The sequence below is a fragment of the Vombatus ursinus genome, unplaced genomic scaffold (assembly GCF_900497805.2).
Source record: "Vombatus ursinus unplaced genomic scaffold, bare-nosed wombat genome assembly UNPS02014812.1, whole genome shotgun sequence".
NCBI lineage: Eukaryota > Metazoa > Chordata > Mammalia > Diprotodontia > Vombatidae > Vombatus > Vombatus ursinus.
The window spans coordinates 52462219-52484970 of NW_020954590.1; the positions used below are offsets into that span (position 1 = coordinate 52462219).

At 39.3% G+C, this 22752-nt stretch overlaps 1 protein-coding gene across 4 annotated transcripts in view; it reads right to left on the reverse strand.

Annotated features, from left to right (window-relative positions):
* Positions 1 to 2725: 2725 nt before the first annotated feature.
* LOC114054154 (ankyrin repeat domain-containing protein 29) overlaps positions 2726 to 22752 on the reverse strand; it is a 62492-nt gene continuing 42465 nt past the window's right edge. For 3 of the 4 annotated variants that reach the window (XM_027877303.1, XM_027877301.1, XM_027877304.1), the window contains 5 exons: positions 22325 to 22423; positions 14588 to 14686; positions 9663 to 9758; positions 8309 to 8407; positions 2726 to 3479 (listed from right to left, as the gene is read on the reverse strand). In XM_027877303.1, the coding sequence (XP_027733104.1) occupies positions 3396 to 3479; positions 8309 to 8407; positions 9663 to 9758; positions 14588 to 14686; positions 22325 to 22423 (477 nt within the window). In that variant the 3' untranslated portion in view covers positions 2726 to 3395. The remainder of the gene's footprint in view (positions 3480 to 8308; positions 8408 to 9662; positions 9759 to 14587; positions 14687 to 22324; positions 22424 to 22752) is intronic. The other variant, XM_027877302.1, reaches the window with a different exon arrangement.

Below are 22752 nucleotides of genomic sequence, written 5' to 3' on the forward strand. Positions count from 1 at the left end.
ATTATTAGGTCCAATTTACAGATGAGGAAACTGAGGCTAAGCCATTTATCCAGAGTCACACAACTAGCGCAGTATTCAAACTCAGCTTTTTTCTTACTTTAAGCTCAGGGCTTTATCCACTTTGCTGCCTAGTTGACTCTTCATGATCTATTAATAGCCTAAAACAATTTACATATTTAATTCTAGGGTTAGATTAGCCACACAAATTGTATGCTGCTGAAACAAAAACAGCTTCTAATTTAAAAAAAAAGTGAATACAAACTGTGTAGTATATTCATTTTAATTTTAATTGTAACATTGAAAATAGATGACAAGTTATGTTGCTGTTCAATTGTGTCTAGCTCTTCATGACCCTATTTGGGCCTTTCTTGCCAAAGATACTGGAGTGATTTGCCATTTCTTTCTCCAGCTCATTTTACAGATGAAGAAACTGAGGCAAACAAGGTTGAGTGACTTGCCCAGGGTCATACAGCTAGTGTCTGAGGCTGAATTTGAACTCGGGTCTTCCTGACTCCAGGCCCAGCACTCTATCCACTGCGTCACTTAGCTGCCTGCCTATTTATCTGCCTGTCTGTATCTGTCTGTCTATCTATCTATCTATCTATCAATGCGTATAGGACTTATTGTGAGTTCTCAGGATAAAATATTAACTCCTTATTATATAAATCAGCACCTAAAATATGAGTTTTCTACCTATTTCTGAACGAATAATGGTCTCCAACCTTCAAAAATAGGCTTTGATAAGGTGATTCATGTGGGCATCTTGCCTGGTACAGCCAATAACAGATAGCTAAACATAGTATTTTAAGCTAAACACAGTATTCTTTCAAACTTCAGCTAAGAGAGATTCCAGTTAAATTATGTTTGAAGTTACTATGTTCTCTTTCAAGCCTTTAAGTCTGTTTTAGATTTTTATGAATACATTTGAGCCATTATACACCACAAGGACAATAAATCTGAATGACTATAGTTAGATCTGTGATTCTTCTTTCCTTTATCTTTTGACCCTTCTAGTCAGGTTTCACGTCTCTAGTAATGCTATTTTGGTCTCTATGGGACAGTAGGATCATAGAATTTAAAGGTGGAAGGAACCTGGAGATCATTTAGTATAACCTGCCATTTTATAGCTGAGGAAACTGAGGCCCAGAGAGGTGATGTAATTTGCTCAGAGTCTCACAGCTGGTCAGTGACAGAGAAAAGACTGGAAATCTGGATCTCATTACTTCCAGGGCAATACTCTGAAACCTCATGTCACTCCTCACTCATAGAGTTCCGCTGCAAAATTGGTTCTGCTCTTGGTGCTAGTAAGGACAACTTGTTAGTACTAATCAATACAAATGTTAAGGGTCAATTTCTAGCTTCAAAAATGGAAATGCATCAATTTATTACTGGGCATCTAGGTGGCATTGTGGATGGAGTACCAGGGCCTAGAGTCAGAAAGATTCATCTTCCTGAGTTCAAATCTGGTTTCAGACACTTAATAGCTGTGTGACCCTGGGCAAGTCACTTAATCTTACTTCTTTTAGTTTCCTTGTCTGTAAAATGAGCTGGAGAAGGAAATGGCAAACCACTCTAGTATCTCTTCCAAGAAGACCCCAAATGGGGTCACAAGGAGTAGGACACAACTGAAAAATGTCTGAACACACACTTTATTATTTAGAGGTTGTGAGGCAAATATTTAAAACACATTTCCTTCATACAGGTCCATGAGCTGGGAACCAAAGCATGACATTAACAAGAAAACTAAAGACATCTTTAAACTACAGAAAGATCCTCAATATTTCCTGTGCTCAAATGATGGAAAGCCTGGATTTATGTGTGTGTGTGAAATTAGGCACTGATTCTGAGGCAATTAGACACCATTGATAACTAAGTGCATTTAATATAATGAAGTGAATTTAACATTAAGTCATGATTTCCTCAAAGGAACAATTTTAAAATAAAACAACACAAAACCCACTTGCTTTCTTGGAATCAATCAGCATGTCCCATGCACAGGTAGATATTTACTAAATAAATAACATTTAGGCATAACTTACATAACTGTAGTAGTAACAACACATCTTACTTTTTATTCTAGGACCTCAAAGTCTATTGCATAAAGCAAAGTGATATTAGAAGTTCTAGATTCCTCAGTAGGTACAGAAAGCCCCCTTCTGTCCTAAGAAAGATTTTCCAAAGGGTAGAACTCAAATTAAAGCTCAAAGGAACAAACCCAAATTTTGGATATTTTTGCAATTTCCCTAAATCAGAGTTAAAGAGGCTTTTCATAGGATGATAGATTTAGAACTGGAAGGAGCTTTAGGGAACCTCAACTAGTCTCAACTCCATCATTTTACAGAGGAGGAAATGAGGCCCAGAGGGGTTGTTACCTGTCCAAGGTCACACAAGTAACAAGTGTCAGAGCTGGATTTAAACCCAGTTTCTCTGACTCCAAATCTGGCCTTCTTTCCACTATTCTACACTGTCTCCTTCAGAAATACTCATTTTGCCTCCTCCCATATCTTAATCAAAGATGTCATTTTAATGTGAGGAATCGGGAGAGGATCGATTCACAAAACACCAATTGTTCTTTAGAATCAAACACTTTAACAAGAATATGAATTCTTTTTTTTTATTTATTTTTTGGGTTTAATTTGTGGGTTTTTTTTTTTTTTGGCTAGGCAATAGGGTCAAGCGACTTGCCCAGGGTCACATAGGTAGTAAGTGTCAAGTGTCTGAGGCCGGTTTTGAACTCAGATCCTCCTGACTCCAAGGCCGGAGCTCTATCCACTGCGCCACCTAGCTCCCCAAGAATACACATTCTTGTCAAATAGTATTGGTGGTCTTCAACAAGAGTGCATTTGTGTTTGCCATTTACCTGATTCCTAATCATTATGGCTGTGATCCTTAAGTGGAAGAAAATATATTGTAATGAAGTAAAAGAAACTCCCTGCCTAGATGAATATATGCATATATGTTTGTATTACCAGCGCTACACGAGACACAAAGGAAAAGTGCAATTAATCAGCTAAATGTCAGACTTAGAGTCCTTTAAAGGGGGCAGAATTTCATATGGCCTTGATGAGGGCTGGAAGCCCTGTCCACCTTAGAATTTGTTAACTGAATGGCATAAGGGGGTTTCTTTCCACTCCATGAAGGTGCTAAAACACAGTGGAGTCTAGTTAACAGGCCAGTGTGTAAACCCTGTTGTAAGGGAGAGTGAAGGCCACCCCACATCTCGAACCTAGGGCACAGTGTGGAGACCCTAAGATTGTCCTGGGAGCAGCAGTGTCGGCATTGTGAGCCAATTAAACAAAATGCTTTCAAGAACCAAAGTCCAAAACTGTTTGCAGAACAAATTTGCTTTCTTACTGATGTGGACAGCATTTAGCCACTATGAAGCAGGAGCTGAATTAGCTTTTCCTGTGTGTTTCCTTACTTCGGAGGAGACGTAAAATGCGTTCATTTTTGGTTAATTCTGCTGGTAGTTCATTTGCCTGAAAGAAGAAATACAGTGGTTAAGAAAACTCCAACTCAGTTGCCAATGTTGCTTGTCTTGATATACCTGTCCCCAATAATCTCCCTTCCATTGATCTAAAATTCTCATGTTATTTATTTATGATGTTGTGTCTTCCTAACTCCAGTCTTGTTCAAACTGTAAACCGCATTGACTCATACTGCACATAATCTGTGGTCTACAATTCAATAACACAGATTGATTTGATTGTGTTATTGGGAGACAGTGTGGTTTGGTAGAAGGCTCCTATATAAACACTTGAAAGACCTGAGTTTCAGTTGTGGCTGTACCAGTTTACTAGTTATTTTACCTCAGGCAAATCACTAAACATCTCTAAAAAATAGTTTTCTCTTCTCTTTATTAACCTCATAGTTGTATCGGGATCATATGAGCTTACGAATAAGCATAATCTAATATTGTCAAAAGATAACAACAGGAAAGAAAGCAAAATGTTAAGCAGAATGATGTTCTGGGGCAGTTAGCTCCACAGCTCAGTGTTATAAATGGATAATTAGTGGAAGGATTATGTGACTGTACAGCTGGGGCTGATTATGCTGTATTGATAACATTCTTGCAAAGTGCATTGGTTGGGACAACCTCACAGAAGTATGCTATTATGCAGAAATGCTTTGAAAAATGTAAAGCATTAAACATTTGCAAGGTATCATTTTACGTGACATTTAAATTATAGTTTTCTATGAGTCAAGTCATTGAGGTCAATAAGCATTTATTACCTACTATGTGCCGGACACTGGGCTAATCACTGGGGAACTAAAGAAGGGCAAAAGACAGTCCCTGCTCTCAAGGAGCTCATGGTCTAATGGAGACAACATGCAAATAACTGTACAAACAGGATATTATATGTATATATACATGTATGCACACACAAATAATACATGTGCACACACATGCATGCGCGAATGCATGCATCTGCACAAAACAAATACATAATAATTTGTATGTGTATTATATATACATGCAAATATATGTATGTATATGTGCATTATATGCACACATTTTATTTCCTTTTATTATTCGAGACTCAGTCATTCACCTCGCAAATTTTGGTTAACTGAAAGTCTATATTTTATTAATATTAACCTCGCCTGGCCAAAATCTGTAGCAAGGGATAGGAAAATTTACTTAGAATCTTCAACATTCCTTAGATAAGAAGCCCAAGGAAGAAGTTAGCGGTCCCTGACTCCTGACATGTAAATACTCCTTCCTCTGCTTCTCTGTGAATCCTCTAAAAGGATCTTAATCTCCCTAGACCTTAGTTTATCTACAGAGTTTGTTTGATGAGGTTTGTTTTTTCCTTAGGCGATGAATGAGATTATGGCTGTTTGTTCAACCTAGATGGCAGGGAAAGGAAGGGAAGGGAAGGGAAAAATAGAAAGGGTTTTGGATCTATCTTCTTTTTAACTTTTTTGGCATAAGAGGAATGTACAAGATTGCCAAATATAAAAGAATTATTTCTCTGTTATTCTGACATAATTTTGCCCATAAGAAGCCTTGTCAGAACCTTCGTGGTTATTCAGGTTTTCTCTGAGGCATGAAACTATGCCTTTGCATAATAATATTACCACTATAATTTCTGCATTGTAGTCAATATATATTTGGCAGCAGTCACCCACCACATGAACTCAGAGAGGAGATATTTCTCCCATAAAAACTATATTCAGAATAGAGCACCATAATATACCTTTAACCCATTCATTAGTCAGGAAACTCAATAGAGGGTACTTAGTGACAATCAGCATGGGGGGAAAGGATTAACTCCTTGTCCTAAAGGGGAAGAGTATAGAGGAGCATGGGTTCCTCCAAACAGCCACTATTTTTAACTGTTTGTATGGGTTTCCCCAGGAAATACAGGGAACCAGGATCCATCTCTCCATTTCACTATTCTCTCTTGGTTCACCCCACCTCTCTGTGTTTCAAAAACAAAACAAAACCAAAACCAAAAAACCCCAAACAAATAGTTCTTTACAAAAAAAAAATAAATTTTTTCCGGTTCTTCCTACCTATTTGGCCACTTCTCATTTGCTCATCTCCTTTGCTGGATTTTTATATTTTTCATAGCTACTAATCGTGGACATCCATCTCCCCAAGGAACTGTCCTGGATAGTTTTCTCTTTTCTTCTATGAAGTAGGTAAATGGGGCAGTGGATAAAGTGTTGGGCATGGAGTCAGGAAGACCAGAGTTCACATCTATATTAGACACTTACTAGCTGTGTAACTCTGGGAAGTCATTTAATCTGCCTGCCTCAGTTTTCCCAACTGTAAAATGGTGATAATAATAGCACCTATCTCCCTGGATTTTTATGAGGATCAAATGAAATAATATTTATAATGCACTTAACACAGTGGCTGATACATAGTAGTTGATTAATAAATGCTTATTTCCTTCCTTCCTTCTATACTTTCTCATTTGGTGACTTAATCAGCTCCCATGGGTTCAATGATCAACTATGCAGATGCTTCCTAAATCTATGTATTTTACCCTAGTTTCTCTCCTGAGTTCTAGTCCAGGATCACAAACTACCTGTTGAACACATAGAAATTATTGTCCTGTAGGAATTTTTAACTCAGCGAGCCCAAAACAGAACCCATTATATTCTACTGCATCATTCCCTCAACCCATTCCTCTTCCAAACTTTCCTACTACGGTCAAGGGCGCCATTATCCTTCTAATCACTCAGCTTTGTTCTCACTCTCAGTCTCCACGAAAATCCAATCAATTGCCAAATCTTGTTTCTACCTTTATGTCTTTCATATATCCTCTCTCTACTCACACAGTTACTACTTTAATTCAAACCCTCATCATCTCTTCCCTGAACTGCTGCAACAGCCTCCTATTTACTAGTTGTAGGACCCTAGGTAGCTAGATGGCTCAGTGGATAAGAGCGCTGGGCTTAGAATTAGGAAGACTCATCTTTATGAGTTCAAATCTGGCCTTAGATGAGTCTTCCTGATTACAAGCCCAAGATTCTATCTACTACCGTGAAGACAATGCATCCCTTGCTTCCCAGATCTCATGCTTTGGCTGGAACCATGACTTGAGCCAACCTCTGACTCCTTTTCTTTTTTTTTTTAATTAAAAAAATTTTTTTATTAATTTATTTTGATTTATCAATAATCACTTCCATATGCTATTGAGTTTAAAATTTTTCTCCCCCTTCCTCCCCACCACCCTCCCCAAGACGGGGCACAATCTGATATAGGCTATACATTTACATTCCTATTAAACATATTTTCACATTAGTGATGTTGTAAGGAAAAATTAAAACCAATAGGAGGAACCATCAGAAAGAGGAAACAAAACTCAACAGAAGAGAAAAAAAATAGCAATTCAACTTCCATAGTTCTTTCTTTGGATGTGGATAGCATTTTCCATCACGAGGCCTCTGGAGGTGTCTTAGATCCTTGTAATGCTGGGAAGGGTTAAGTTTATCAATATTGGTCATCACACAACATAGCTGTTATTGTGTACAATGTTCTCTTGGTTCTGCTCACTTCACTCAGCATGAGAGCATACAAGTCTTTCCAGGTTTTTCTGAAGTCAGCCTGTTCATCATTTCTTATAGCACAATAGTATTCTATTACATTCATATACCACAACTTGTTCAATCATTCCCCAATTGATGGGCATCCCCTCAATTTCCAATTTTTTTGCCACCACAAAAAGAGCTGCTATGAATATTTTTGTACATGTGGGTCCTTTTCCCATTTGTATGATCTCTTTGGGATATAGCCCTAGAAGTGCTATTGCTGGGTCAAAGGGTATGCACATTTTTATAGCTCTTTGGGCATAGTTCCAAATTGCTCTCCAAAATGGTTGGATCATTTCACAACTCCACCAACAATGCATTAGTGTTCCTATTTTCCCACATCTTCTCCAACATTTATCATTTTCCTGTTTTGTCATGTTGGCCAGTCTGATAGGTGTGATGTGGTATCTGACTCCTTTTCAATCAGCAATTAGATTGTGAGTGGTTTACCATAAAGAGAAGTAAATTAATCACCTTCCTTTTCCTTAAATTCCTGGGGGTTGGGGAGAGAAGGGAGAGTCTCACTTAACTCCCTTTTCAGGTCAGTTAGGGACAGAGACTATAGCATAGGGGTCCTTGAGCAGGGCACAGTCCAAGCTCACAAGTATTATGACAGTTTGGAGAGTACATCAAAGTTTGTACTGGAGGAGTGGGAGTCACATCAGTGTCTTTTTTGGGTTGACGGGCTGAAAGAAGCTTTAGAGGAAGGCATCCTTACATCCTGGTATAGTAGCCTTGAACGTAAATGAAAAATTATTTCTTATCAATTTTATTATTTTTCTATTTCATTTAATTGTTAATACGGTAAAAAAAATTCCTTTTTTTTAAAAATTAGAAATGTATAGCACTCAAGTGATGTATCCTTCTGTGGCAGTCCCTATTATGAAATAAATAGGCTTGAGAAGGGAACCTAACTTCCCATTTGTAACATGATTTCTTGTGAAGTGGGGGGTGGGGAATGCATCCTGATTTCAAAACAAATAACTTAAATACATTTTGGGAAGATAACTAGTTCCTAAGTTGGAAACTCCCTGAATCTCCAGGGAATGTACTTGATGGAATTTGTCCCAGAAGAATGGTACTAGGCAGAAGAATTTTTAAAACTTTCTAGAGCACATCTTTGAGCATAGCTTTGCCTCCTTACCCCCAGGGCTCAGAAGCCATTCCAAGATGAAAACTATCTATTGGTGGATGGCTTTAGTCCAATATGGGCCTCTGCTCGGCCACTTCAAGGAATTAAAGACACACTAAAATGCGTTACCTTGTTTCTAAGGGCAGGGTCTGCTCCTGCTTCCAGGAGCAAGGCGACTGCTCTGATATTACCGCTGAGCACTGCAGCATGAAGAGCTGTTGTTCCATTCTAGGAGGAAAATTGTGGTATTAGTAGCAACCACAGAAGGGATGAAATCATTCAAATAGTTTAGGCATTGATTATAAACACAGAGCTCGAAGAACGAGGTTGTCAGGGCACTAACAGCAGTCTTATTTTTCCTATACTTCCCCGTCTTCCTTTTAGAGCCTTTCTAATGCCTAGGGCCTACTTCCTTGCCTCATATATGGGAACTATTCAGTAAATGCTGACAGGTCGATGGCAAAGGCAGAGATAGAAAAAACTATGAAAAGCAGACACAAGAACTGAAAAACACAGGTGTCTGGAGACATTTAGTTTAAGGGGAAATAGCCCTTCATAACTTTGTAGCTCCTGAGGAGAGGACTATTAATATAGTATCCCAAGTATCTGGTATTTATAATGATGATACCAAGTCATCAAGAAAAGGTTCATTACATTTAGTGTGCTTTAAGACGACAAGGAAAGTGCATGATAATTTTAGAAAAATTTCCATGCAAAATGTATTAATCTTTAATGAAGTTCTTAGCATTTAACACAGCTCATTCAGAGAGACAAAATTTTAATAACAGCAACGATAATAATAGCTTGTTGTTGAATCATTTCAGTTGTGTTTGACTCTTCCTGATGTCTTTTGGGGTTTTCTTGGCAGCGATACTGGAGTGGTTTGCAATTTCCTTCTCCAGCTCATTTTATAGATGAGAAAACTGAGGCAAACCAGGGTTAAGTGACTTGCCCAGGGGCACACAGCTAGTCAATATCTGAGGCAGGAATTGAACTCAGATCTTCCTGATTCCAAGGCCAGCTCTTTATCCACCGCCCCACCTAGATGTTTTACTGTTCTGTTTGCCTCCTTTGGCTATGGAGGACAGCCATAGATAATGCTTTTTTTACTTCAGATGATGAAAATGGAGGAGAAAATGTTTATAAGGGTATCTCTACCTTTCTGGAGAAGATTCATAAGCAACTGGAATCATCAGCATTGTGATTGGCTTCTTAATGAAACCGCTTGCTTTCTAATCCTTAATAGTTTGGGGTTTGTCTTTGGGGGGTTTGGATGGTCGCTTTGTCTTTCTCCTGGAAAACATGGTTTTAGAACTCCCTGGTCAATTCTTCTCTTCCCCTTCTCCCTCTCTTCTTTATGTTTATGCTGTCTTTATGTCTGCCCAAACACCAAAAGGTGTTTGTAGTTGTGCCAAATGCAGACTTCTGCCATTCTCACCTCCTTTCGTTTTGCAGATGACCTAACTTCCTTTTCAGATCTTACCTTTAAAAGGCCAAGGGTGGGAGAGAACTTGAGCAGTTCTTCGATGACATCGTTGTACCCTTTGTTGGCGGCCTTCAATAATGCCGTTGTACCATCCTTAAGGGAGCGGGAGAGAGGTAGACAGGGGCCAGTTATGAGAGGAATAGTGCATTAACTCATTGCTGGATGATAGGAGAATACAGAATGTGTCAGCATTACCCTGGCAATCAGCGAACGGTTTTTGCTAGGCAAGTTGTATAGACTTAAAATGTCTGTTCTGGACAATCTCCCAACAGATAGCCATCATTAAGCACATTAAATGCTGTTGATCTCTGACAGAACTATAGGAGGACCAAATAGATTCCTGCATCATATTCCCTTGCTTTTGGGAAATTGATGGTGATCCAGTCTGAGGAGAGAGAGACCAGCAGGGCAAGGAGGCCCCCTAGTGACATTCTTTCCAATCAGTCACTCAGTCAACAGATCAGTCAACATAGATATGTTGAATGAACCCCGTTGAATTTCATACTAACTCTGAAATACATTTCTGAGTCTATGGTTTTTTTTCATTATGTAATCAGCAAAATTTCCAAGAAATGCAAATAGATAATTAAAATGTGGAATAAATTTCCAGATTAAACTTCAAATTCCTATTTGCATTTTAACTGGGAAAAATAGTATGATTTACATTTTAGCAAATAATATTTGTTCGGTGTCTCCTTCCAAATCCGTGTATTGATAAAATGTTGTTGTCTTTGTTTATAATATGATTAGTCATTAGCATATCATTCTTATTCTGCCAATCTTGCCTGACATCACTTCATGGAAATCCTTCCATATCACCTTATATTCTTCATATTTATCATTTCATGACATTATTAAATTATATGAATACGCTATAAGCATTCCTTAATCATGGAAGCGGTTTCCAATTTTTTTTTTTAACAGAATCACTGAATCTCAGAGGTGCAAGAGATCTCAATGGTCACTTAATCCAATACCTGAACAAAAATCTCTTTTTCCACATCTTTTATTTGTCTGAAGGCCTTTAGTGCCTATCTCCTATTATGTCTCCAGTCATTCCATTCTACTTTGGAATAACCAAGCTTAAAATTTGCTCCTCTGCAACATTCATCTTTTGCTCATAGTTCCTCCCTCTTGAACCAAAGTAGAAAAATTGCTTTTTCATGGGACAGTCCTCAAAATACCTGAAGATAGCTATTATTTCCTGCAATTCAGTAAAAAACCAAAATAATAACAATAACATATAGAATAATTTATAGATAACATTAATATATTATATATTAACATATTATATAAATATAGTAATATATTTGTGTTGTATAATAATTTATAGATCATATATTAAAATGTTACTTGAATATGTTTATGTTATGTGTGTTGTATATAATTATATATAAATAGCTTATATGATAATTTATGTTGCACTTGAAGGGCAAAGTACGTTACATATGCCATCTCATTTAATAAGCACCTTCTATGTATGAGTCAATATTCAGGGTGTTGGCGATACAAAGACAAAACAGAAAAACCACCTCTGCCCTCAGGGAGCATTCATTCCATTGGGAAGACACAGCACATGAACATATATGAAACCTCCTCTTGGCTGAGTGGGGGGGGGCAGGCTCCCTGGACTTCTGTATTTTCCTACCATTTCTAGGTACCAGAGAAAAGAAGGAAACATGGAGGTGAATTGCTTAGGATATTTATCATAAATACTTGTTCTGTTGTTATAGTATAAGATGAACATTTATTTTTTTTTTAAGGAAATCAGGGTTAAGTGACTTGCCCAGGGTCACACAGCTAGGAAGTACCTGAGGCCAGATTTGAACTCAGGTCCTCCTGACTCCAGGGCCAGTGCTCTATTCACTGCACCGCTGAGCTGTCCCTAAGATGAACATTTAAAAAGAGCCATAGGGGGCAGCCAGGTGGCACAGTGGATAGAGCACTGGCCCTGGAGTCAGGAGGACCTGAGTTCAAATGTAAGCACAGACATATAACGTTCACTAGTTGTGTGCGAGTCACTTAACCCCAACTGCCTCACCAAAAAAAAAAAAAAATAAAAAAGAGCCATAGTGTTTTACAGAAAGGACCAGAGGAGGAAACTTGAGAAACAGTGTAGAAATCTGTGGAAATTACAGGCTCTCTGGTGAAGAGCCTGGGAGGTTTTGTTAAACTGACAGCTGAAACACCTTGAAGAGTCCACGAAAGCAGTGAGTGACAGTTGAAAAGGTAGCAAAGGGAAGTCTTTACAGGTCCAGGACGACGGTGGGAAGTAGATGTGATGACCAGAGACAGAGGACACCCTGTACTCTTCACTTTGGGGAGCAGATCCCTGACCAGGACAGTCTCTGGGTGCGTCTGGGAAACACCGGGTGAAGAAAGGCAAGTCGGAGGCTCAATTGATTTCAGACATCAACCAGTGCACCAGATTGCCCGTGGGAAGCTTTAAAAGTGGAACTATTAGGTTTCTTTTTTCTGTATTAGAGTTTTGTACATATTCGTTTGCATGTTCTCTCCCCCAGTAAACTCCTTGAGGGCAGGGACTGTCTTTTCACTCTTTTTGCATCTTCACACTTAGCACAGTGCCTGGCACATAGTAGGTGCTTAATAAATGTTGATTGATTAATGTAAAGAAATAATCCTTTCAGGTCACTGAAGTTGAAAAAGAGATTAGAATCTCAATTTAAATGATATTGGCTACAAGCCAAGATATTATGGATTATGATGTGGTTAAATTATATCCTTAGAGAAGAGCCCCAGAAAAGCAGAAAAATGAGTTTTCACTTGTGGCTAGAGTAATCTTTGAGTGCCATCTAGTGGCCTGATTTCATAGAGCAATTACTAGATGCCGATAGTGTGCAGAGCTGGGGTGGCTGGACCCCAGATCACCACCTAGTGGCCTACCCAGCTATGAGAAAGCTACCTCCAGTCTTTCTCTCAGAGCTATCAATAGGTGAAGGTCAGTCAGTGGATAGATTTATTAAGCACCTATTTTGTGCCAGGTACTGTGTTAAGCACTGGGGATACAAGTAAAAGTAAGACAGTCCCTGACCTCAGGTGAAACACAGATAAAGAGAATTTAAGAAGGGACAGTTGGGCCAGGGGTGGCATTTGAGTTACACTTTGCAGGAAGGTAGAATTCTAAGAGCAGGGTGTGCATTCCAGGCATGAGGGACAGTCTATGCAAAGGCAGGCAGCTCAGAGATGAATGGCAACTTCAGAGACATCTATGTCACCCAGATTGGCTGGAATGTGGTATGCATTAAAAGGGAATAAATGGAATAAGTTTGGAAAGGTAGGCTAGTGCCAGATTGTGGAAAGCTTTAAGTACCCAGCTGAGGACTTTGTGTTTTATCATATTGGCAGGATGTAGCCACTAGAGATTTTTGATCATACTTGTGCTTTAGAAAAATTATTGTGAGCTGTGTGGAGGATGGATTGCAGGATGGATGGTCTAGAAGAGGCTATTGCTTTCGTACAGATAGGCAATGAGGGATTGAATTAGGGTGGTAGCTATATCAGTGGAGAAGAGGGATGGAGGGGATGTGACAAAATTTGCTAACTTATTAGACACGGCGGGATGAGGGAGAGGAAAGAGTCCTGGTTTCCTTCAATATTTTACCCTTGTTGACTGGAAAGATGATGGTCTCCCCAACAGAAACTGAACATTTAGAAGAGGGATGGGCTTAGGGGGAGGATAATGAATTCTGCTTTGGACATGTTGAGTTTGAGATGCCAACAGATATTGAGGTGGAGATGCCCAGTAGGCATTTGGTGATGTGGGACTGAAGTCAGGAGAGAGATTAGGACTGGATGTATGGCTTTTGTAGCCATCTCATTGCGGCAGAAATGTACCATTCATTCTGGGTTCCTGCAGCTCTTAGAGATAAGATTTTATGATTTAAATTTCCTCCTCAAAGTGTCTTTCATAATGTTAATCTGAGGGATAAGACAACAATAAAACTCCTATTCATGTCATTACTGGTCTTTTTCCACTCTGATCTCCTGAAGGGTACAGAAACTTTCAGCAAAAGAGAAGAGTGGCTCCTCTGAGTCTGAGACTTAGGTCTTGCTGGTTGTTTCTTCATCTGACTGTTCAGGGCCCAGAATAGATCCATAAAAAAACAGGCTTTGAGTGATTATACTCCAAAGGACTGCCGACAAGGGCTTCTTCCCACGTCTCGGGGGAGCTGCAGAAAACCTGAATTACCCTGAATAGCTATGCAATAAATTTACCCTTCTACCAGCGCCCATGGATATTTTGGGTTTTCCTAATGGAGAACCCTCAAACTCATTAATGGCGATACAGCCAGCATGAGTGTTAAAGACAATATGATTTCAAGTGCAAGGCAGATACAGTTGTTGGAGTATCCTTGATTAAGGTAGAATTTTGCTCTATTGAGTCAAATGCTTTCTTGTTTGTTGGTAGACAGTGCACTGCTAGATAAAGGCATAAGCCAAAGACTACCCATTTCACTGGGTTCCTTAAGAATTTTTCAAGTACATAAACCGCCTAAACCTGTGTAGTGCCCAGATGTCGCAAAGGATGTAGAAATAAACAAGTTTGCCTTGTACATTTACTAAAACATTACTTGCTTGTGATATCAGAGAAAACAGGTGAGTTTTGGGAATCTGAGGTAAGGCTCGTAAAAGCTGTTGTTACACAGGAAATCCAGAAGAATATTTTAAAAGTATGATTCTCCGGTATTCTAAGGTTTATTTCGCTGTTCAAAAAAAAACCAAAACCAAAAACCAAAAAACCCAAACCATCTTTTTCTGTTGTGCTGTGTACATAGAAATGGTTTTTTTTTTTTTGGTCTTTATGTATTTAAGTTCAAAATGAATTTTTAAAAAATGGTTTGTCCTGCATTTACAGATAACATTATTTGTGTGTTGAGATGACAAGAATTGGCAATACTTACGTTCCTTGCAGCGTCCCGATCTGCCCCCCGAAGCAACATTACTCTCACTACCTCACTGTGTCCCATCTGAGATGCTATCCACAACGGAGCTGTTCCATCCTTTAGGGTGAAGAAAGGCCAACAAAGGGGTAAGTGTGTAGCAATATGTGCTCTGGCTCCTGGCTTTCAAGGGACATCAAAGCCATTTAAACTTCTGAGGATAGAAGGTACTCTCTGGGGAGTAATCCATAAACCATCCAGGAGGTTCAGGCCTCAAATAGGCTAAGCATAAAGAAGTGTGTTGACCTGAATTAACCTGACTCTTGGACTTTCTCTACCTTGTCTCCTCTTGAGCTCCCCAACCCCTAACTTCCTTTTATTTGCTGTCTTCTCCTGTTAGAATACAGGCTCCTTTAGGGCCAGGGACTGTTTCTGTTTGTGTTTGTATTTCTTGGGCTTAGCACAGCACTTGATATTTAGTAATTGCTTAATAAATGCTTGTTGATTTGTACAGATCGCCCCCACCCCACCCCCCTTAGGTCCTGGGATCATAGATCTGCAGCAAAGGGATCTCAGAGATCCCCTATCAATCCTCTCACTGTTCAGATGAGAAAATGGAAGCTGATTTTCCCCAGGCTGCAGCATAACATGATGAGGGATTTGAACACAGATCTTCCAATCCCAGAGCCAGAGTTCTTTCCGTCTGACTATGTAATTTACTTAATTTGTATAATTTGCCTACCACAGGCTGGGTTTTCGTAGAGTAGGAAAATGTGTTCTCACCCTGCCACTCTCCCAACCCTAGGGCAGGAGAAGGGGTTTCCTTTTTCCACAGATAAATCAGGCTTGCCCATTTGTGTTAGGGAATGTGCCTCTTGTCACATCTTAAAGGTCTTTCTCCAGCAGAGGGTGCCAGGGACTAATTTTCATGATAGACAAGGCCTGAGCCAGCGTGGTAAAAAATTTTCATCTAACATAGAGTTACTTGAACAATGGGTGGACATTTGCCCTGTGGCCATCCTAATTCTGTTTCAGAGGGACAAGGCAACCTCTGGCTGAGGCAATGTTTTTTACAATCCTAAGAAGTCATTAGAAGGGGGCAGCAACCTCTGAATGGAAACACTGGCTGGTTGATGGTCAGCTATCCTAATTTGTCATAATATATAACAGCTTTAGTTGGGTTCATGCCTGGGTGTGCACACGCACACACACAAACACACACACACACATATACACTCTCATATTTGTTGTTGTTGTTCAGTCTTTTCCAATTCTTTGTGACCCCATTTGGGGTTTTCTTGGCAAAGATACTGGAGTGGGTTGCCATTTCCCTCTCCAGCTCATCTTACAGATGAGTAAACTGAGGCAAACAGGGTGAAGTGACTTCCCCAGAGTCACACAGCTAGTAAGTGTCTGAGGCCAGATTTGAACTCAGGAGAAGATGAATCTTCTTGATTCAAGAAGCGCAGTGTTTTAACCACTGTGCCACCTCACTCACATACTTTAGTTTTTAACCATCAGCTTCTGATTCCTAAAGGAAGATTTTGCTATAGCCAACACTATGATATGCCCATAGTAGCTGTTGTTATTCCAGATTTGTGATTTCATCAGTTTAGAGAGTTTCTAGTAAGAAAATTCCCTGTACTAATTGCTAGGTGACCACCCATAGAGCCCTGGGCCTAGAGTCAGTGAGACCAGAGTTCAAATTCGACCAGTTACTAGCTGTGTGTCCCAGGCAAGTCACTTAACCACCATCTGTCTTAGTTTCCTCAACCATAAAATGGAGATAATAACAGCACCTACGTCTCATGGTTGTGAGGGTCAAATGAGCTAATATTTGTACCGCACTTAGTGCCTGGTATACAGCAGTTGCTTAATAATTGCTTATTCCTTTCCTCCTTCTCTATCAATTCAGACCAGTAGCTGTTCTGCAACTTTTCTGGTCTTGGACAGTTGTCGAGTACAATGAGAGGTTAAGATACTTGCTTAGGGTCACACAGCCAGAATGTGGTAAAGGTGGAATCTGAACCTGGACCATCCTTACTCTGAAATCCACTTTCTATCCACAATGCCAGAGGTATCAGACACGGACCCACAGGCCCTGCCTGCAACACTCCCCAGTGCCTTCAATCAGATGAAAACATCATTGGGAAACAGTTAACATAAAAAGTAAAAATATAACAAAACATAGATAACATTTAAAACTTAGCCAATATGCAGCCTGAAGAGATTCTTATGTATGGATTAGTGATTCCCACTTCTAATTTGAATTGGCCATCACTGCATTACACCATATTAACTTCCTCTATATTTAACCTTCATAAAGTAATATCCCCTAGAAAAGCTTTGGAATGTCAACATTGCCCAAGTCACTCAACTAATGAATTTTTTTGTTTGTTTGTTTTCTTTGCTAGGCAATGAGGTTAAGTGCCCAGGGTCACACAGCTAGTAAGTGGTCAAGTGTCTGAGGCCAGATTTGAACGCAGGTCCTTCCTGACTCCAGGATTGGGGCTCTATCTACTGCGCCACCTAGCTGCCCCTAATGAATTCTTTTTTGAGGCATTTGGGGTTAGGTGACCTAACCAGGGTCACGTAGCTAGTAAGTACCTGAGGCTGTATTTGAATTCAGGTCCTTCTGATTCCAGGATTAGTGCTTTATCTGCTGCACCACCTTGCTGCCCCTTAGTTAATAAATTTTTAAAGTTGCTGCAAGAAACTCGAGCTCCCTCAAGCCTTGGAAAACAAGACAGCTGCCCCCCCCAATATTAACATAGTTAAAAATAACTTCTGTTTACATAGCACTATATAAATATTTTCACATATATTATCTCATAATAGCTGTGCCATAGCTGTGGCAAGTAGACAGCACAGGTATCCCTTATCTTGCAGATGAGAAGACTGGGGTCTAGTTTATTCAGGGATCTGTCCAAGGTCACACAACTTCTTACTGGCAGGGCAAAGCCTAGGACTCAGGTCCTCCAACTCCTGGTCTGAGGCTTGGCCTGTGACAACATGCTTCCTCTTAATTAAAAGAAGGAATTCATATATTTTGCTTGCAAATACAAAGATGGTGCAAACACACTGGAAACTTAGAAGACAGGGCTTAAGTGGGACCAGAACAAGGATTTTGTTAGTGTGGCAGATAGTACTAGCTTAATCCTGTAGGAAAGAAATATTGCCTCTTTGGATCCTTCTATGGAAAGTCACAAGGAAATCCTTACAGAACCCCAAGCTGTCTCTAAACAATCACTACCAACCAACCAACACACACACACACACACACACACATCCTTTCCTTTTTCCTGTCCTTTGCTGAGGTGGTGGTTGTGGTTAGAGCCACTGTAGGATCTTGGAATTCTTAATAATAGACAAGATCTACATAGTATTATAAAGTTTGCAAAAGGTTTTATGTATATTATCTAATTTGAAGGTCACAACAATCCTGTGAGGTAGGTAGGATTATTATCCCCATTTTATAGATGGGAACACTGAGGCTAAGAGAGGTTAAATGACTTCCTCAGGGTCACACAGTTTGGAAATGTCTAAAATTGGATTTGAACTCAGGTCTTCCTGGCACCAAGTTCAGTGTTCTACATACTCTGCCATGTTCCTTCAAGTTCTTGCTGGAGAAGCACTGGCTACCATGCGGACAAGGACAATTTGTCATTGGTCTAAATCCCAAGAGAAATATTTGAAACCAGATAGTTCTAACCGGAGAGTGTTTTATTAAATTAGATGGAGAAGTGGGGTGTCATTTAGTTATTTGTTTCAGATGCCCATCAAACTCTTTGCTTTATTTGTTCAATTAATTCTGGATGAATTTTACTCTGTGCAAGATGTTTTCTTGTTTGGGAGGGATAGTATATTAGACTGACTAGCTAAAACATTGGTAGGGATTAGTTAATCTGGTGAACTCACTGCCACCCAGTGTCATCTAGTTTTAGAATAGGAACCTAAAGGTACAGGACATAGGACAAGTAATTTTGACAGGGGGCAGTAGGTGAGTAATTTAGGGACTGAAAGATGCCCCAGTGGGAGATCTTGGGCAGATAGAATGAGGTCACTGGGAATTGACGGAGGAAGTCAAAAGGGTCCTGAAAGGAGGGGCAAAAATACATCAAAATCAAATTTCATCTATTTCATAATTTTGCCTAGAACTGGCTTGCCTTCTCAGACCTAAGTCACTGCATGAAATCAAGTTTTGTTTTTTGAGGGCCACAGCTGCATCAAATATTGCTGACTGCCATTTTTCATGGTCCATTTTCCATCACCTGGCCTCTTATTATCTAGGCTTTTCAGTGCCTCATACTGATCCTAAGATTTGCTGCCTCCTTTTCTTTAGACATGTTGTTCTCTTGGTCTCAAATGTCACTGCTACTGTGCCCACAATATATGTCTATTTAAATCCTATCCATTTTTCAAGATCCAGTTCAAATGCCACCTACTCCCCGAAGCCTTTCCTGATCCTCCCAGTCATAAATGAGCTTCCATCCTTGACCCTAGAACAACTTCACATTGATTGCTTTTAAATTTCCTACTGTTAGCTTAGGGGTCCAGGGGTGGGGAACCTGTGGCCTCAAGGTCACAAGTGACCCCCTAGGTCCTCAAGTACGGCCCTTTGACTGAATCCAAACTTCACAGAACAAATCCCCTTAATAAAAATACTTTTTTTAGGCCCATCGGTTCATCATCTTGAATTCTGATTCTGTTGTCCAATGAGCTACCTGTCTCTTTGGACTCTGTGACAAAAGCAAATAAGTATGCTATTAATCTCTTAATCTAAGTCATTGATTAACAAATATTGAGTAGAGGAGGGCCAGTGATGAAGATTTCTAGTTAGACACTAGACATGTTTTCCACAGTGACCTACTATTTAGCATTCTTTGGGTAGGATTGTTCAACCAGTTCTGAGTCCAAATAATTATACTATTATCCAATCTAACTTCATCTTATCCATAAGCATAGCTTTTCAAAATCTGGATGCCCTTGTATATGCAGCACTTTCTTCATCTACCAGTCCAGGAACACTGTCAAAAAACAAAGTTATGTTAACCTGCATGATTTATTCCTAGTAAATCTCTGCTGGGAATCACCCCTTCTCTTTCTAGGTGTTCAAATACTATTCATTTCATAGGAACATAGGAGTTAGAGCCAGAAGAGACCTCAGGTCATCTTGTCCAGTGGTGTCAAATTCAAATAGAAAGAGATCCCTGAGGGTTGTCTATTGACTTAGAAAACCACAAATTAACATTATCTATATTGAATAGTATTTTATTTATTTTATTAAACATTTTCCAATTAGATTTGAACCCAGTTCAGGCCTTACTTTGGGAGTGTTTTCAGAAGCTTGCAGCCTGTAGGTTGAGCACTTGATATCTCTGTGTCAAATAAATAACAACTAGATTTTAGTTCAACCTCCCTCATTTTACAGATGAAGAAATTGAGAACTTATGAAGTTAAACGAGTTGCTTGAGGTCACAGGGATAGTAAGGACTAAGTAGCAGAGTTGGGATTTAAACATGGGTTGACCTCTGACCCAAAATCCATTGGTCTTTTCACTTTTCCATTCTCTCTTTCTCTCTTTAGCTCTCTCTCTCTTCCTCCTCTTCCTCATTTCCTCCCTCCTTCTTTTTCTCTGTCTCTCTCTCTCCATCCCTCTCTCCCTTCTTCTCTCTCTCTCCTCCTCCTCCTCCCTTCCTCCCTCCATCTCAGTCTGTCTGTCTCTTTTCTCTCTCTGTCCCTCCTTTCTTCTCTCCTTCTTTCCATCTCTCTCTCTCTCTCTCATATAAATGCAAAGCCAAGGTTAGGACTCAGATCCTCTGATTATAAATCCAGGTTTCTTCCCCTGGCAACATGCAGCTTCTCTTTAATAATCTGTTCTAGATGTTTTTCAGCAAATATTAATTGAACACTGAATATATCCCAGGCACTGGGTTTTATTTTGCCTGATATCAATGTCGAGCTTTCCAAACTATAGTTTGTGGCACCTCCCTTCTTTTCCTTTTGGGAAACTATGACACTATGTGCTGATCTCCAATTCTTCATTCTTCCTCAAAGATTACTGATAGTGGTACAACAGTCCCAGCTGCAAGTTATTTTGGGGCAGGGGTGGGAAACTTGCTGCTTCAAGGTCCTTATTTGGGGCCTTTGGACTGAGTCCAAGTTTTACAGAACAAATCCTTTTATTGAGGGGATTTGTTCTGTGAAGTTTGGAATCAGTCAAAGGGCTGCACTTAAGGACCTAGAGGTCCACCTATGTTCTTGGGGCTGCAAGGTTGCTCACCTCAGGTGTAATTCATATAGGCCAAGAAATTTAAACTTATTTGGAATGTGGGTTCGGAACATGGGTTCTTAACTTGAGGTCTGTGAATTTGTTTTTTTCTTAAATATTTTAATAACCTTATTTCATTATAATCGGCTTCCTTTATAGTCCTATGCAGTTTATTTCTAAACATTTTTATGTGTTTTAAAAACATTATTTGGAGATTTGGAGAAGGCATCCACAGACTTCACTATATTGCCAAGGGGGTCCATGACACTAAAAAGGTTAAGAACCTAACTTGGTTCAGAAGTTCTAGGTGCTTTCTTACACCTATCTCCATTCAATTCCTTCTTTTTTTGAAGAAAAGATTTATTGCAAACCTTACTGAAATATCAATATATTCAATTAAACTTGCTTAGTAACCATTTATATTTAAATAAAAGAATTTCAATGTATAAAATATTACAACTTTTCAGTCACTCCCTTTAAGAATTTAAGAGAATTGTGTCGCTTTACTTTTCCTTTTATGCCACTACAATTAGTGTGGGTTATGTCTTTATAGTTCTGCTTCTTTGACTTTGCATTATTTCATTAAGTTCCTTACTTATTTTTTATTTCTCATAATTGTTCATCTTAATTGCATTAATGTTCTACAATTTATTTAAATGTTTAGGTTGTTTTTATTTGTTGTTTTTTTTTTGTCTTTTGCAATTTTAAACACTGCTATAAAAAATCTTTAAAGAATACCCCCCCACACACATCTTTTTGATAACTTTTGAGATTTATTCCTAATGATGGAAATCGTAGGAGTCAATGGACATGATTTTTTTTTATTACTTCCCTGTAATACTTCCATGTTCAATATTACTTTCCCAAAAAATTCTACTATTTTATAGTTCTACCAGCAAAGAATGAATAAATCTTTTAGCTTACAATGCTGTAGCACTGAATTTCATTGCTTTTCATTATTTTTGCCAATTCAATGAGTGTGAGCTGCTGCCTCAATTTTCTCTTAATGTTATTTGTTCTACCCTTTCACGGCTGAAGATCTCTGGCAGAAAAAGCAGGGTGAGCCTTAGGGATCCTAAAACAAGCTCTGGTGTCAGTGAAAGGGCTGTCTTTTTGCTGAAGGGTTGGGCTGGGTGAAGGCCACCTGAATCGGCCTGTGTTTATTCAGGTCCATGGGCTAACATTACCTCACAGTCGCCTCCATTTATTTGAACAGGAGGTGACAGAGTGCGCACTCCACCTTCAGACACCAAACACCTGAGCTATTTTAAAATATTGAACTGTGAGGTTAGCTGGATTTCAGAGGGAAAATGGTCAGCACAAAGCAAACAGGACAAGCAAAGGTAGAGTCAACCATTAACTTGAACTCTTAAAGACAGAAGGCTGACTAGCTATCTTAGGCATGAGGTTTCCCAGCACTGCCCTGGGCCTCCTTACAATGCTGTTGAATGAACGTGGCCAATTCGAGAACTAGGGATGAACATTACCTGCCTTGGTTGGTTGACTTTTGCTCCTGAAGATAACAATAATCTAATCACATCCAAGTAACCCCCCTGGGCTGCGAGGAAGAGTGCAGTAGCTCCATCCTGGAAAACACCAAATGGAGGGAAAAAATGAACTGCCATTCAAATGTATTTTAAAAGAAACTAGATTTGGAAAAAATGTACAAAATTAGCAGAATTTAAAGTTTTTTTTTGTAAGTTTAAAACAAGACCTCTAGAAAAAATATGTGTAGGGAACAACAGGGAGAAACTCTTTTTATGAGTACATCTCCACACCCTTCTCTTCCACCTATATTCTTCTTTTTTTTTAAATTCTATTTTCTTTTCTTTTCAGGTCTATATTCTCTCCTGACTACCTCTTCCTCTCTTCCCCCATTGAGAAAGCAAGAAAAAACAAAATCAATACAAAATGC